A 16,115-nucleotide genomic window follows, 5' to 3' on the forward strand; every position below is an offset into this window, starting at 1 on the left:
AAAGACACTTGCTCCTTAGAAGAAAAGCTATTTTGAACCTAGACAGCATAGTAAAAAGCAGAGAAATCACTTTGCCGACAAAGGTCCATATAGTCAAAGCTATGGTTTTTCCAGTAGTCATGTATGGATGTGAGAGTTGGATCATAAAGAAGGCTGAGTGCGGAAGAATTGATGCTTTTTAACTGTGGTGCTGGAGAAGACTCTGAAGAGTCTCTTGGACAGCAAGGAGATCAAACCAGTCAACCCTAAAGGAAATCAACCCTGAATATTCATTGTAAGGACTGATCCTGAAGCTCCAATACTTTGGCCATCTGATGTGAAGAGCTCACTCATTTGAAAAGACCTTGATGCTGGGAAACATTGAGGATAGGAGAAGAGGGCAACAGAAGATGAGATGGTTGATGGCATCATGGACTCAATGGACATGAGTTTGAGCAAACTCCAGGAGATAGTGAAGGACAGAGAAACCTGCCCGGCTGCAGTTCATGGAGTGGCAAAGAGTCAGACACGAGTTAGTGGCTGAACAACAACAGGTACTCAGAATTTATTTTGCATCAGTAAACATTGTCCAGATTTGCAGGAGATGCTCACCCCAAGAACAATTGTTCTTGTTGCTCAAAGAAAGCCATCATGCTTGTAGGAGCTCAGGCACAAACTTGGGTTCAGAGTTTTAGATGTCACAGTATAATTGCATTATATCATTTCAGCTCATTTAAGCTTCATATCTCTGCTTCATATTCTGAAGCAGCAAAAAGTTTAAAAACCATAGTTTTAAACTAAGATTCACAGTTTTTACTGATTGTCATTTTATGTCACCATCATTATTCGTAACACCTTTTGCACTTTCTGTGTCTGTAGACAAGCTAGTCTAAATCCCTTTTACATATCAAATCACTAAAACACGTAGGATTTTTAGAGACATGATATTATTCTCATTTTAAAAGAGGGAAACTCGAGACCCAGAGAGCTTAAGCCTCTAGTTCAAGGTCACATAGTTAAGAAACAATAAAGCTGGAACCTAACTGTATATGAATATAGAGTTTATTCCTCTTAAATTTGTGAGCATGAAAAATACATATTGTGAAATTATTCCAGTTTGGGGTGGTGGAGAATGCCTTGTCTTGGAGGACAGTTACTTTTTGCATTTGTTTATATAGTTTACTTTTGCTTTCTGCAGGTTAAAAATATAATGGCGTTATGAAGTTGAAATCTCTGTCTGAGTTTATATTTAAAAAATTTTCCTTCAGTTTTAAGAAGATTGGATAATATACAATATTATAATGAAAAATGTACATTTATACATGTATAATATAATGAAAAAGTGGATTAATAATAGCAACTAGCCTTGCCTTTGGTTGAAACATGATTTTTAAAATCCAGTTTTATATCCTAGGAACATATATTTTACCCCAGAAAAGGACAATGGAAAATCTTTCAAAGATTTTGAACAAAGGAAATCCAATTGGAAGACTGTTGACGTCTTTTAAACAAGGGATAGAGTCTGGAAAGGAGGGTAAATGACATGGAAAAAAGTGACTGATTTTTAAAAAAGTCTCAACAGAGGTTCCTTAGTAACAAGATATATGATAAGGGTGAAAGATACTACAGATCCTTTGTGAGCCTTGAGTCTAAGTACATTTAAGAATGGTGGATAGAGAAACATCTCTGGAGAAAAATGATGAGTATAATTTGGGACACAGACTCTGAAAGGTTGGCAGAGCATCCAGTTTGAACTTACTCAGTGGTTAGAAAAGGAAGGTTGAAACTGGAGATGTCAGGGGTGTGTGTGAGAGAGACGGTTACGATGCCCTGGCATTTTTCCAGGTGAGGGTCCTACGAGGGCCTCCGGAATGGTTAGAATGGTGTTGGCCAGGTGGGGGCAGCAGAGGCTCAGCAATTACTGAAGACTGCTGGCTGGGACAAGGGCACAGACGGTTGACGTTTGGACCGAGCCTTTGGATGTGCTGTCACTTGGAGGCAGGAAGAAGTGCAGGTGCCAGAGGACCCTGAGACCGTGGGGCCTTAGAAGTGGCTCACCTGCACAATATGAACTACGGAAGCTGAAAGACGGACGGGTTCTTGACGGTCAGGGGAGAGTAGATGCGCCATCAGAAGCAAATAACCGGTGACTCTGAGGAAAGTGATTTTAAAAGAGTAGAGGGGCCCAGAATAGATTGAAAGGGGTTCAGCAGCGAATGAGAATGAGAGATGGAGAAATATTTTTTTCAAGTTTGCAGTGAAGGAAGCAGGGTGATAGGATGGTGGTTTGAAGGGGAGGGAGAATAGATGGAGTGTTTGTTGTTGTTGAGGTGTTCTTGTGAATGTTTATGAGCTGAATGGACTAATCTCATGAAGGGAATAGCTGAGGATTCCAGTGGGAGAAAGAATGAGGGATAATTATGAAGCTCCCTCTCAGAGGAGTTGGGATACAACCAGGACTTCTGGCGGAAGGCTTGGGTTGGAGGAGAGTACAGAGAACAGAGGTTTTGTGCATCTTTATTAAGAGCACCGACTGTGGGTAAGAAAGCTGTGTTTTGAATGTTCATTTGGAAAGCTTACACCATTTCCTTGGGGAAATACCATAGTGTTGTGGATGTGGCATGGGGGAAGTGGGATGACTCTGCCATGAGCCCTTCAGACGGCCCTTAAGTTATTAATCCCCTCCTGTCAATAAACGTGCATACAGCCTGGAGTTACATCATTTCTTTTTTCACTCTTATACTGTCTTTCTCAGAGGTGTTTGGCGTTTTTCCTTTCTCTTTCCTTCACCCCCACCCCACCCCCCCAAGAGAGAGTCTGATGACTTTAAATAGTTTTTTTAAGTTTATTTTAATTAAAGGATAATTGTGTCAATACCCTGTTGGTTGCTGCCATACATCAACACAAATCAGCCATAGGTATACATATGTCCCCTCCCTCCTTCTCTTTTTGATTATATTTTAAAAGTTTTTTGTTGGCGTATAGCTCATTCACAATGTTGTGTTAGTTTTAGGTGTACAGCAAAGAGAATCACTTATAGACATACATAGATCCACTCTGTTTTAGATTCTTTTCTCATATAGGTTATTACAGAGTATTGACTTCTCTGTGCTATACAGGAGGTCCTTTTTACTAACAGTTATTTATTGTATATATAGTAATGTGTATGTATCAATCCCAGCTTCCAAGTTTCTCGCTGCCTCCATTTTATTTTTAGGATATTTTTAGCTGTATCAAAACCTTTATCCCCATTATTGCAGGAACACTTTAGTATTAAAGCACTGGATGTTTAGTAACCAATTTTTAACAGTGTCTTAATATCTTGAATACTCTTCCTAGAACCCAAGTGTCTCCAAGTTGGAAATTTAGACTACTGGTTCTCAATCCTGGCTGCACATTAGACTCACTTGGAGGGGCTTCTAAGCAAAAGCAATGCCTCTCCCCACTCGCAGATATTCTGATTCAAGTGGTTTGTAGTGGGGCCCTATTATCAGTTTTTTAAAACCATTTTCCCCTAGTAATTGTAATATACAGCCAAAGTTGAAACCACTGACTTAGACGAATGGCAAATTGTGTGTCTGTGCTTAGTTGCTCAGAGAAGGCAATGGCGACCCACTCCAGTACTCTTGCCTGGAAAATCCCAGGGACGGAGGAGCCTGGTGGGCTGCAGTCCATGGGGTCGCGAAGAGTCGGACACGACTGAGTGACTTCACTTTCACTTTTCACTTGCATGCATTGGAGAAGGAAATGGCAACCCACTCCAGTGTTCTTGCCTGGAGAATCCCAGGGACAAGGGAGCCTGGTGGGCCGCCGTCTATGGGGTCGCACAGAGTTGGACACGACTGAAGCGACTTAGCAGCAGCAGCAGCAGCTTAGTTGCTTAGTGGTGTCTGACTCTTTGTGACCCCTTGGACAGTAGCCTGCCAGGCTCCTCTGTCCATGGGATTTTCCGGGAAAGAATACTGGAGTGGGTTGCCATTTCCTACTGCAGAGGATCTTCCCCACCCAGGGTTTGAACCCACATCTCCTGCATTGGCAGGCAGAGTCTGTACCACTGAGCTGCCTGGAAAACCCTAATATTCAATTACACTGTTACTATTAGGTAACTTGTTCAATGCATCTTTTAACATAGGCTGTCCCTGCAAACTCAGTATGACTAAAGTAAAATGTGTTTCCAAAAGCAATTTCCCCTCCTGATTTTTCTGTGTCAATTACACCTCCATAAAGGAAAATATCAGAGAAGGCAATGGCACCCCACTCCAATACTTTTGCCTGGGAAATCCCATGGATGGAGGGGCCTGGTAGGCTGCAGTCCATGGGGTCGCTAAGAGTTGGACATGACTGAGCGACTTCACTTTCACTTTTCACTTTCATGCATTGGAGAAGGAAATGGCAACCCACTCCAGTGTTCTTGCCTGGAGAACCCCAGGGACAGAGGAGCCTGGTGGGCTTCTGTCTATGGGGTTGCACAGAGTCGGACACGACTGACTCGACTTAGCAGTAGCAAAGAAAAATATGGAAACCTCTTTGATTCAAGTTTTGAGGAATTTTCCCTTTGTTTTTAAATAAAAATCTTTTCAAGGTAGTTATTTCAGAGTGGGTTACATATCTGCTTCTGTGTGCTGAGTTGCTCGGTCGTATCCAACTCTTTGTGACCCCATGGACTGTAGCCCACCAGGCTCTTCTGTCCATGGGATTCTCCAGGCAAGAATACTGGAGTGGGTTGCCATGCCTTCCTCCAGGGGATCTTCCGACCCAAGGATCGAACCTAGGTCTCCCAAATTGCAGGCAGATTCTTTACCATCTGAGCCACCAGGGAAGCCCTGTCTACTTCTACTTTTGCAAAAATATTTGGAGGGGAGTGGGTACAAAACATGATTAGACTAACAGTTGAAACCTGAGAATTAATTAGCCTAACCCCACTTTGACACATGAGAAAATCTAGGCCCAGAGTGGTTGAGTGGCTTGCCACGTAACACAGAGGAAAACAGAATACATGGAGGAAGGATAAGGAAAGGCTTGCATGAAGTGTGCTTATCTGGATTAGTGGCCAGGAACAGAACTCAGATCTTAGTTTTAGTTCATGGCTGTTTTGACCACAAAAGGAAAACTGGTCAGCCTAAACTGGAAGGTGAAAGAAACAGAAAATTTTGTCCTCAAAACATAACTCACTGTCCAGCCCACCATAAAAAATAAAGGTCATATACCATTATTCTCACTGTTATTGTGGATTTTTCTCAAGTCCTAACCACACCATTACGCCTTGGCTTCTCTCTTACCCATCATTTGCCATTTTTGAGCATTGATTGCCCAAAGCTTTCTGGACCTTTTCTGCTCCCTTTATGCTGAATTAATTCTTTTATTGTTTTTTTTTATTAATTTATTGGCAGAATTTCCCCCACATTTTTATAAGAGCTTTGGCTCTGATACAAGTATTTATTATACATGTACTTTAACCCCAAAGGAAACCAGAAAAAAAGTAAACTGGAACAATAAATTAATTTTTAATTTACAGGGATATTAGGAGATGAAGTATGGTTAGAAAAAATTTCCTGAAGTAAAATAACCATGCTGCCATTCAATCCTTGCCATGAATGTGGTTTGTCAAAAAACCAAATTAAATCCATTAAAAAAAATTTTCTGTGCTCTTTTAAACAAATATTTTTCCAAAATTTAAGCAAAAGGAAAAAGTCCATTCAAGGTAATAAATGTTAGAGTGCTTACTATTTGTAAGGCACTGCTGCCATGTGGGGCCTGAAAAGAATACTAAAATGAGTACACCCTTGCCTTTGGAAGAGAGATGTGCATCTTTTTGTCTTTCAAAAGTCTTTGCATAAACAAAAGTCTGGAATCTGGGAGGGAATCACACAAATTTCCCCCCACTCTTGCCCCTTCATCACCAGCAGGTCATTTAAGTCACTGACACAGGCAGAGTCACAAAATCCCTGCCCTCCTGGAATTTGTAATCTACTGGGGCAAGGGGGAGGGCAGGCAATAAACAAACAAGTGAAATATGTAAGTGTTATAGAGAAAAATAGGGCTTCCCTGGTGGCTCAGTGGTATGAATCTGCCTGCAATGCAGGAGACTGGGGTTCGATCCCTGGGTCGGGAAGATCCCCTGGAGGGGAGGGCATGGCAGCCCACTCCAGTATTCTTGCCTGGAGAATCCCCAAGGACAGAGGAGCCTGATGGGCTACAGTCAAACATGACTGAAGTGGCTTAGCAGCAGCAGCAGCATAAAGAAAAATAAAGCCGAGAGGGGCTTAGAGAGCTTTTTGCATGATTAAATATAGCAATATTATATATAGTTGCCAGGGACGGTCTCATCAGAACTCGACCTGCAGTAATGAGCTTGTTAGCAGATGATAGAGACCGTTTCTCCTGTGGACTTCACTTCTTGGTAGGAACGAAAAGAAGAATCTAAGGTCTTACCTATTGCAAGGAAGTTTATTAACCATAAGGAGAGAAAGACCAGGTGGCAAAGAGTTGGATACAACTGAGCAACGTGGGCACACCCAAAGGAGAGAACAACTCAAGAGAGAAGTGGGCCACACCAAGGCGAGGCAAATGGCCCCAGAGGTCTGGAGTCCAGTTTTTAAGGCAGAGTCATTTGCATAATCCAGAGGCGGTCATTGATTGACAGCCTTGATTGACAACTACAGGTTATATAAAGAGATGCGCTAGCTATCACGAATGTCCCATAAAGGTCATAATTAGATATATGTATTCATGGAATACTTATGAGCAGTTAAAGAGTCCAGTGGCCGCCAAAGGTTACTTTAGTACAGGATAGTGTGAGGTGAGCGCATGTGCCAGAGCAGAGAAAGTCCCGGCAGTCTCTGGTGAGTTTTTTGTTTTTTTTTTTTTTTTTTTTACTGGGCCCCTCATGTGGCAAGAGTGGTAAAGAACCTGCCTGCCAGTGCAGGAGAGGTAAGAGACGCAGATTCAATCCCTGGGTGGGGAAGATCCCCTGGAGGAGGGCACGGCAACCCACTCCAGTATTCTTGCCTGGAGAATCCCACAAAGGAGCCTGGTGTGCTACAGTTCGTGGGGTCACAAAGAGTGGGACACTGAAGCTACTTAGGATGCTCGACTATTTTTGGAGAACTGGTGGGGGCCTAGAAGGGGCCAGGCTGGTAAATGGCTTGGTGAGATTAGGCGGCTGCTGCTGCTGTGAAGTCACTTCAGTCATGTACAACTCTGTGTGACTCCATAGACGGCAGCCCACCAGGCTCCCTTGTCCCTGGGATTCTCCAGGCAAGAACCCTGGAGTGGGTTGCCATTTCTTCTCCAATGCATGAAAGTGAAAAGTGAAAATGAAGTCACCCAGGTGTGTCCCACTCTCAGCGAACCCCTGGACTGCAGCCTACCAGGCTCCTCCATCCATGGGATTTTCCAGGCAAGAGTACTGGAGTGGGCTGCCATTGCCTTCTCTGATTAGGCAGCTATTGGACTACTAATTGAAGGCGCCAGTTCTCTGGCGCCCAGCTAACTTCCTGCCTATCAAGTTGAATGAAATAAAGGTGCTAGCCAAGAAGATACCTGTGGCAGAACGTTCCAAGCAGGTGGAAGAGCAAATATCAAGACACTCATTTGGAATTATGCCTGGACTGTTCAAAGATGAATTGGAGGTGTAAAGACTGTGTGGCTGGAATTGGCCGACTAGGGAGAGAGCAGCAGGAGAAAATTTAGAGAGCTAAGAAATGCAGAGACTTGAGGCTTTACTCTGATGAGAAGCCACTAGAGGATTTTGGTGAGCAGAGGAGTGACATGATTTTTTTTCTTTAACTTAGAAATAATGTAATAAAAAGCTGTGTGAAAAGGTGTGGTCAGAGTGATGGGAACCAGAAAGGGACAGTCAGGTACTACCCGTAGCAGAGGCCATTACCATTTAGGTGGGTTATGACCAAAGATCCAACCAGTCCATCCTAAAGGAAATCAGTCCTGACTATTTATTGGAAGGACTGATGCTGAAGCTGAAACTCCAATACTTTGGCCACCTGATGCAAAGAATTGACTCATTGGAAAAGACCCCGATGCTGGGAAAGATTGAAAGCAGGAGAAGGGGATGACAGAGGATGAGATAGTTGGATAGCATCACCAACTCAATGGACATGAGTTTGAGCAAGCTCCAGGAGTTGGTGATGGACAGGGAAGCCTGGCATGCTGCAGTCCATAGGGTCACAAAGAGTCAGACATGACTGAGCAACTGAACTGAACTGACTGATGACCAAAGTTGATCATGGGAGAAGCAGAAACACAAAAAGCTACTACCACATCCAATAAACAAAGATGATAGTGGTGGAGGGACTAGTGAGAAGTGATCAAATTCTGCATGCATTTTGTTGGGGAGCCATCAGAGTTTGTTGAAGGACCAAAGGTGATGGGACAGAAAGAACGAGGCCAAATTGCTGCCAACTTTCATTGGTCACACTCTATCGCCTTTGTAAAAGGTTAAGATTAGTGTACGTCCCAATTCTACATTTTCCTCTCAGACTATTTAATCATAATCTCCAGTTTCATGGCCTTGGAAACCATACATTTAAAAGGTTCCCTAATGATTCTTCTTCAGCCAACCCGACTTCAGCTAAGGGTTGCTACCTGCTGGCTCAGGTTTCACTTGAGTTACAGGAAAGAATCCACTCCTTCGGGGCACAAATTAGGAGCACAACACTGTGCAAGGTACCTAGGTGGTTGGGCTTGTGGATGAAGAGATTCATCTCATTGCCTGAAGGCAGGAACACTCTGCTGCTGCTGCTAAGTCGCTTCAGTCGTGTCCGACTCTCGTGTCCGACTCTGTGCGACCCCATAGACGGCGGCCCACCAGGCTTCCCCGTCCCTGGGATTCTCCAGGCAAGAACACTGGAGTGGGTTGCCATTTCCTTCTCCAATGCATGAAAGTGAAAAGTGAAAGTGAAGTCGTTCAGTCGTGTCCGACTCCTAGCGACCCCATGGACTGCAGCCCACCAGGCTCCTCCGTCCATTGGATTTTCCAGGCAAGAGTACTGGAGTGGGGTGCCATTGCCTTCTCCGCAGGAACACTCTAAGAGATCTTGAAGGTGAAGGTGAAGTCGCTCAGTCGTGTCCGACTCTTTGCGACCCCGTGGACTGTAGCCTACCAGGCTCCTCCGTCCATGGGATTCTCCAGGCAAGAATACTGGAGTGCGTTGCCATTTCCTTCTCCAGGGGATCTTCCCGAGCCAGGGATCGAACCCAGGTCTCCCGCATTGGAGGCAGAGTCTTTAACCTGTGAGCCACCAGGGAAGCCCTCTAAGAGATCTTAAATGGCTTGAACTTAGGCATGGGAAGCTTCCTGGAGGAGCCAGATTTTGACGACGGCTTTTAGAGAAAGGCATAAGATTAATGGACAAGATGATGGAGTGTAACTGAGGTCAGGTAACTGACAAGCGGTCCAGGTCAGACTCTTGGTGGAGGACCCCCTCGGCCCGGGACTCAGTCCTAGAGTGGTAGCATCCCAAGCTCTCCGCGAAAGCCACGCCCCATTGGAAGGAGGACCGGCCCGTAACCCGCCTGCCGCTCCCGCTCGTGTTTCAGGAAGGTCCTCATATTAGGACGGACCAAACCGGATGAAGGTCGCGTGCCGTCTTCCGCTTGTGTTCGGGTTACTTATATCCGGCTTGGAAAGAGAGGCAAGCGGGTGCTGACCTTCTGCGCAGGCGCGGCCTGGGGTCCACGCGCGGCATTATGTCTGCCCTGCACGTCTCGCGTGTCCGGGCCTTGTATCGGCGCATTTTGCTGCTGCACCGGGTTCTGCCCCCAGACCTCAAAGACCTTGGCGACCAGTACGTGAAGGACGAATTTAGGAGACACAAGACCGCTGGTTCTAAAGAGGCCGAGCGATTCCTGCAGGAATGGGAGGCAAGTAACTCTGGTTTTCATCGCCCCAGACCTTTGGGGTCCCTCAGAGGTGTCCCGGTTTGTAGAGAGGAGAGACCACCTGACCTGGCTGGTCTCCTGGGCCCCACGCAAGCTCGGACGGAGCGGCAGCCTGTTCCGTTTGAACAGAACAGCGCAGAGCCGTTTAAACAATACCTCCCAAAGTTACATCCAAGCCGGTCTCTATCCCACGGGTCCTCGCCTCAGCACATCCCGTACACCAGCGCGTCAGACTCAGGTGACTTTTGCCTGGCCCTGGAGGGTGAGGATGGAGGTTACAAAATTGACCAAGTCACCGTTAAGTTTTTAAAGAGCTTCCCGTTTGGCAGCTTTTTGTCCCCTCCAGTGCCTTGCACTTAGCAAGCGCCTGTTGATAATAGTTTTCTCCTTACTAGTTTTCAAGAGTTTTAGAGGCTTGTTTCTATAATTAACCATTTTTAAAAATCCCAGTGCTCTTTGTTGGGTCTTAATATTCTCATATTATGTCATGACTGATAACAGAAATGGGAAAAGCTTGGGGTTTATTACAAGCGGTGGGCAAAAATGCTCGTCAGAGTTAAGTTAGGTGAAAGTTGGTTTCTTCGTAATCATGTACTTAGTTTCACGTAGTTACGTTTTTTTAATTTGCATCACTGCACTAGATCTTAAGCAGACAGAAGCATTAGCTCCTTTGATTTCCCTTCCTTTTTCTGAGTGAAGTCAGAAGATATTCAGAGTATATATTTTTAAGTAACTTTTTTTTTTTTTTTTTTTGCCATGCTGGGTCTTCGTTGCTGTGCGGGTGTTTCTGTAGTTGTGGCCAGCGAGAGCTACTCTCTAGTTGCAGTGCGTCGGCTTGATTGCCGTGGCTTCTCGTCGCGGAGCTCGGGCTCTAGGCACGCAGGCTTGGTAGTTGCCCGCAGGGGGGTCAGTAGTTCTGGCTCCTGGGCTCTAGAGCACAGGCTCAGTGGTTGTGGCCCACGGGCTTAGATGCTCCCTGACATGTGGGATCTTACCCATTCAGAGACTGAACCGTGTCTCCTGTATTCGCTGGCGGATTCTTTACCACTGAGCCACCAGGGAAGCCCCCAGAGTATTTAGAGTATTTCGTGGGGTTGGGAGCCATGCAGGATTACCCCCAGATATGATTTGCAGATAGCAAGAAAGGAATGGAATTGACTATTAAAGGGACAGGTATTTGAAAGCACGTAGTACTGTTGGTTGAAGAACCGAGTTAAGCAATTTCTTACCCTAAAAAGTTGATGACTACAGAAACTACTGAAGGCTGTTTTAAAAAAAATGCCAAAAGGATGAACATTAGGGTGAACACAGAACTTTTTAACTGAGTCGCAGAATTTTTTATTGTACAAGCCTCATTGATGCTTTCAAGAGGGACATTTAGAACGAGGGTGAAATGTAGAATTTGTCTAAAAAGTATATTATTAGATGCAATAAGGTCGCCTAGAGCCAGGGAAGTTGAATCTTTTTAAATGCAGACTGCTTTCTTTTAATATGGTAACTTGATCTTGAAGTCAGAAGAACTGGATTCAAATTAAAGTACTGGCATTTATTAAATGTTATATCACTTCTCCTAGTTTTATTATCTCATCTGCAGAATAATAACATTATTTACAATATGCACCTCTAAATTAGGGCCTCCCAAGTGGCTCAGTGGCTAAAAAAAAAAAAACAAACAAAAAACCACCTGCCAGTGTATGAGAGATGAACTGGATACCTGGGTGGGGAAGATCCCCTGGAGGAGGAAATGGCAACCTACTCCAATATTCTTGCCTGGAGAACTCCGTGGACAGAGGAGCCTGGCGGGCTACAGTACATTGCGTTGTAAAGACTGGGACCCGACTGAGCACACACTCACACAGCTCTAACTTAGTGTATGTAAATATAGGTGACATCTTTTAAGCCAGATCAGTTTGTGGCAGGACCAGGAGTTTAGCTCTATATTGGGAAGAAATAAGGGCATTTTGGGAGGTCCTAAAATGGAAACTTTTTGGGGAAAGAACAGGAACCCAGAATACCATAGGGTGAAAGTGAAAGTTGCTCAGAAGTGTTGACTCTTTGCAACCACATGAACTATACAGTCCGTGAATTTCTCCAGGCCAGTGCACTGGAGTTGATAGCCTTTCCCATGTCCAGCAGATCTTCCCAACCCAGGGGTCGAACCAGGGTCTCCTGCATTGCAGGTGGCTGTTTTTTTGTTGTGTTTTTTTTTTTTTTTTAACCAACTGAGCTATCAGGGAAGCCTGATAATAGGCTAGAGACATTAATAAGAATAGACATTTTTAAAAAACTGAAGTAAAAAAAAACACCACTGTTGATCAACCCATTAGACTTATCAGGAATTCAGCTTAAAAAAAATTTATTCCAGTGCTGTGTGACGTTTGGTCTCTGGGATTCTTTCACACACTTCTAAAATTACTTATGAACTTGAATTTGTTTTACTTTAAAGAGCAAAGTTGCGTGTGGGTACTACTGGAAAAGAGAAAGGGGAAGGATCAGGAATGCTAGGGGGCTCAGTATTGGGAGGAGAGTTCTCTATTCCCTTCTCTGATCCCAGAAAACTGTTATAAATATTAGGACGAGTTCAGCTGGGCAAATTTCTATTCACGGACTGTTTGAGGGATGGTAAGAGGAAAGTATTTCATTTTATCTTAAGGATAAAAATGTAAATGCATATTTGCAAAGTAGTGAATTTATGATAATTCCTTACCATAATAGAAAAAATGTTAAGTTCAGGAAAATATGTTGGGATTCTATGGAGAATGATAACTGGTTAGTAAAATACCCATTGTAATCTTACTCTCAAATCTTTTAAGAGACAACGCTATAAAGAGTGGAATTGGGGTTGGGTGGATCAGGCGGGGTTCTTACTTATTACAGAACTTTAAAAATTCTAACTATGCTCAGTTTTGCAGAATACTTCCCATTTTTCTTTCTGTGCTGACCCAGTTGCAGAGAGAACAACGTTTTACCACTTACTTTCTTGGGAATCAGAATAAGCCCTGAAAATTAAATAGCAAGTATGACACGTTTGTGTTAAACTGTGAGACATTTCTCAGGAACAACTTTGAAAAGTGCGTTTAATTTTTCATTTTGTGGGCCCCACTTACTGCTTTCTTGCCTGGTTTCAGTTGTTTTCTTTAAGTAGCTGCTTTGTTCTGTGTCTCTGGGCAAGGCTGATAGTGAAAGTGTCTGGAAAAAGCAAAAATTCTTCAGCATTCTTTAGTTATTGATCACTTACTGCGAGGCAGAGTGCTAGCATTGTGGGACACAAAAATGAATAATATATGTATTTCACGTTTATGGTGTCCAAGTTTCAAGTTAATAGACATTTATAGTATGGAATGGTGTTTGTTAAAATGCTGTGGGACCAAAGAAGGAATGGAAATCGAGGCCTCATGTAATATATGAGAGGACGTTTGGGCAAGTCAGAGTTGCCTTGTCAAGAAAAAGACCCCGGGAAAGTGGAAATAAAACATATGCAGAGGTATTGAGGTAAGAAACAGTGAAAGTTTTTCCAGGATCTGCAGTGATCAGAATTTAGTGTATTATATGGGAGATTAGAAAGTGATTAAAGCTAAAGAGATGACAAGAAACAGGATGTTTTTCTAAGGATTTTAGGTCTTTATTTTGAGTCATTGAAAGATTTTAAGCAGTGGTGATGAAAATGACTCAAGTTACATTCTAGAAAGATCATGTCAACAGGAGTAGAAAGGAATGATTGAAGAATTAAGCCAGATTGAAGGCAGGGAGAGCTTTTAGGAGAGATGCAGTGATCCCAAATACGAGTAGGAAGAAAGTTCGCTTGAGTTTTTCTGTAAGATTTATAAAAAAACAGAAGGTTTTACAGAACTGTATATATATATATAAACCCTAATATATATAATATGTATTAATGTAACTATATATAAACTATTCATTTATAGTATATTTTATATAGATACTATGTTATAATATGTAAATATATAACATATTTGTAAACATTTAATTTATATTAAATTAATATAAATACAATATAAATATTAATATAACACATTAATGTAAATATATACTTTATATATGATATATAAATGTTCAATTTATATTAATAAATTAATATAAATGTTCAATTTATATTAATAAATTAATATAAATATTAATACATATTAATTTATGTTTATAATATATATAAATCTATGTTCTATATATATATATATATAATATAACTAACAACCCTAATATATTTAACTGAACCAAGACAGAGCTGTTGAGGATGGAGAGTATGGATTTTTGTGTTACTCTTTTTACAGTAGACTAGAACTTGAGTTGGTGACCAATACAAGATTAGTTAGAGGGGAGGAAACAGAATGGATAACTCTTAAGTTTTGGAATATGATACCAGTAGCCAGAATAGGGGTGTGTGTGTGTGTATACAGAAGGAGCAGTGGCAGATGAGTTCATTATCGTTCATTTTTGTGTTAAAAATTCTGATGGGACAGCCAAGTGACAATGTGCTGAAATATTCCTCTGATGCTCAGGTGACAGATTGTGAGTGGAGAGAGCGAGTTAACGTTTGTTATTTGTAGTCGGTCGGTAGGCCAACGATGTGAATGCAAGTGCCGGGACTGGAAGGTGGTCAGAGACAGGCCAGTACCGGTGAAGAGGGTGGAGGCGCTGGTGCAGTGCTGGGTGCGCTCCTTCCCTTTCCCTGTGTTCTGTTGTTCCTAGCTACTTCTGCAAAGCAACGTTCTCTTTCCTTTCCTGGTTATGTTTAAGTCTTCAGGTTTCTGTGATAGTTCTTATTATAATATTTGCTTTTTTCATTTTGTTGTACTCATTTTTGAGACAAGAAAATGCTTCAGATTCATGTACTTGTCCATTTGTAACTCACGTGAGATCTCATTCTTATTTATAACTTTGATTATCAGATTTAATAGTGTATGATGAAGTTGCATGTCATCTATGTGTAGAGTTTCCTTCAGTTCAGTCGCTCAGTCGTGTCCAACTCTTTGTGACCCCATGAATCGCAGCACGCCAGGCCTCCCTGTCCATCACCAACTCCCAGAGTTCACTCAGACTCACGTCCATCGAGTCCGTGATGCCATCCAGCCATCTCATTCTCGGTCGACCCCTTCTCCTCCTGCCCCCAATCCCTCCCAGCATCAGTCTTTCCCAATGAGTAAGTTTCCTTAACTTCATATAATTAGGGTTAGATGGGTATTTTGCAGTTTTATAATTGTATATCTCACTTACCTAATTTGAAGACCTCATTTTTCTTTGCTTTTGAACATCCTGCTTTGTACTTTGTATTTTAGTGTGTGGGAGAAAGGGAATGAGTTACCTCTGTTGATGGATTATACCTGTGGGGGGTCATCTACCGAGTATGAGGGGGTCGCCTGGGAGCCTCTTAGCTGCACTGTTTGCCGTGCTTGCTACTCTGCTTTTGTGATGGTTTACTGGATGATGGTTGATTGAATGGTGATGTGTTACACGTGTGTTTTCCACATTAAGCTTTACCATTTTAAAAATTTTAGCTGGGCTGTGGTCCTTAACTAATGGTTGAAAAAGGGTTAAAGGAGAGGATTTGAAACAGTATATCCTTGGAATATAAAATGTTTCTGTTTTCAATTTCTGAACATTTGGAAGTTTTTAAGATATTGTTTGTTTAGAGAAATAACTTTTAATTGGTGTCCTGAGATGTGTTATAACAGTACTTATGAAGTAGCTAAAGATGTTTTTAAAAAATAATAGTTTGATCAACATTGCATATATTATCGACTTTATATTATGTTATTGGAACAGAGAGGTATGTCTTTTTATTTAAGTGATTTTAAATGTATTTGAATTTATAGATTTAAAATAATGATAATAGCATGATAATGTTAATATGCTAGTGGTTATGGTTCTAAAACAAGACTTTATGTGTTTGTAGAGGTGTGTGTATCTGTATACCATACAGAGTTAAGAATTTGAAAGTTTTGCCTATAATTTAAAGATTTTGTATGCATAATATTAATCTTACTGGTTTACTTATGACATAATTATGTTTTACAGTTGCTTAGTAAGAGCAAACGTCTGAAATTTTACATAGGGAGAGTATTAGAATTGATTGAAAGGACTTCAGTAAACTTTTTTTTTCAGTTAATGCACTTAAGCTTTTTTGAAAAACCAAAGTATGTATGCGTGTGGTTAAAAAAACTAAGTTGTGTAGAAGGGCTTATAATAAACACCTGTATTCTTTTTTATTCCTTAATTTATCTCTT

At 42.1% G+C, this 16,115-nt stretch overlaps 1 protein-coding gene across 1 annotated transcript in view; it reads left to right on the forward strand.

Annotated features, from left to right (window-relative positions):
- Window positions 1-9,645: 9,645 nt before the first annotated feature.
- The window catches only part of SDHAF3 (succinate dehydrogenase complex assembly factor 3), a 101,896-nt gene continuing 95,426 nt past the window's right edge, over window positions 9,646-16,115 (forward strand). Inside the window, exon 1 of the mRNA XM_004007746.6 lies at window positions 9,646-9,858. Within this exon, the coding sequence (XP_004007795.1) occupies window positions 9,685-9,858 (174 nt within the window). The 5' untranslated portion in view covers window positions 9,646-9,684. The remainder of the gene's footprint in view (window positions 9,859-16,115) is intronic.

This window comes from Ovis aries, chromosome 4 (genome assembly GCF_016772045.2).
Source record: "Ovis aries strain OAR_USU_Benz2616 breed Rambouillet chromosome 4, ARS-UI_Ramb_v3.0, whole genome shotgun sequence".
In the NCBI taxonomy this organism is placed as follows: domain Eukaryota; kingdom Metazoa; phylum Chordata; class Mammalia; order Artiodactyla; family Bovidae; genus Ovis; species Ovis aries.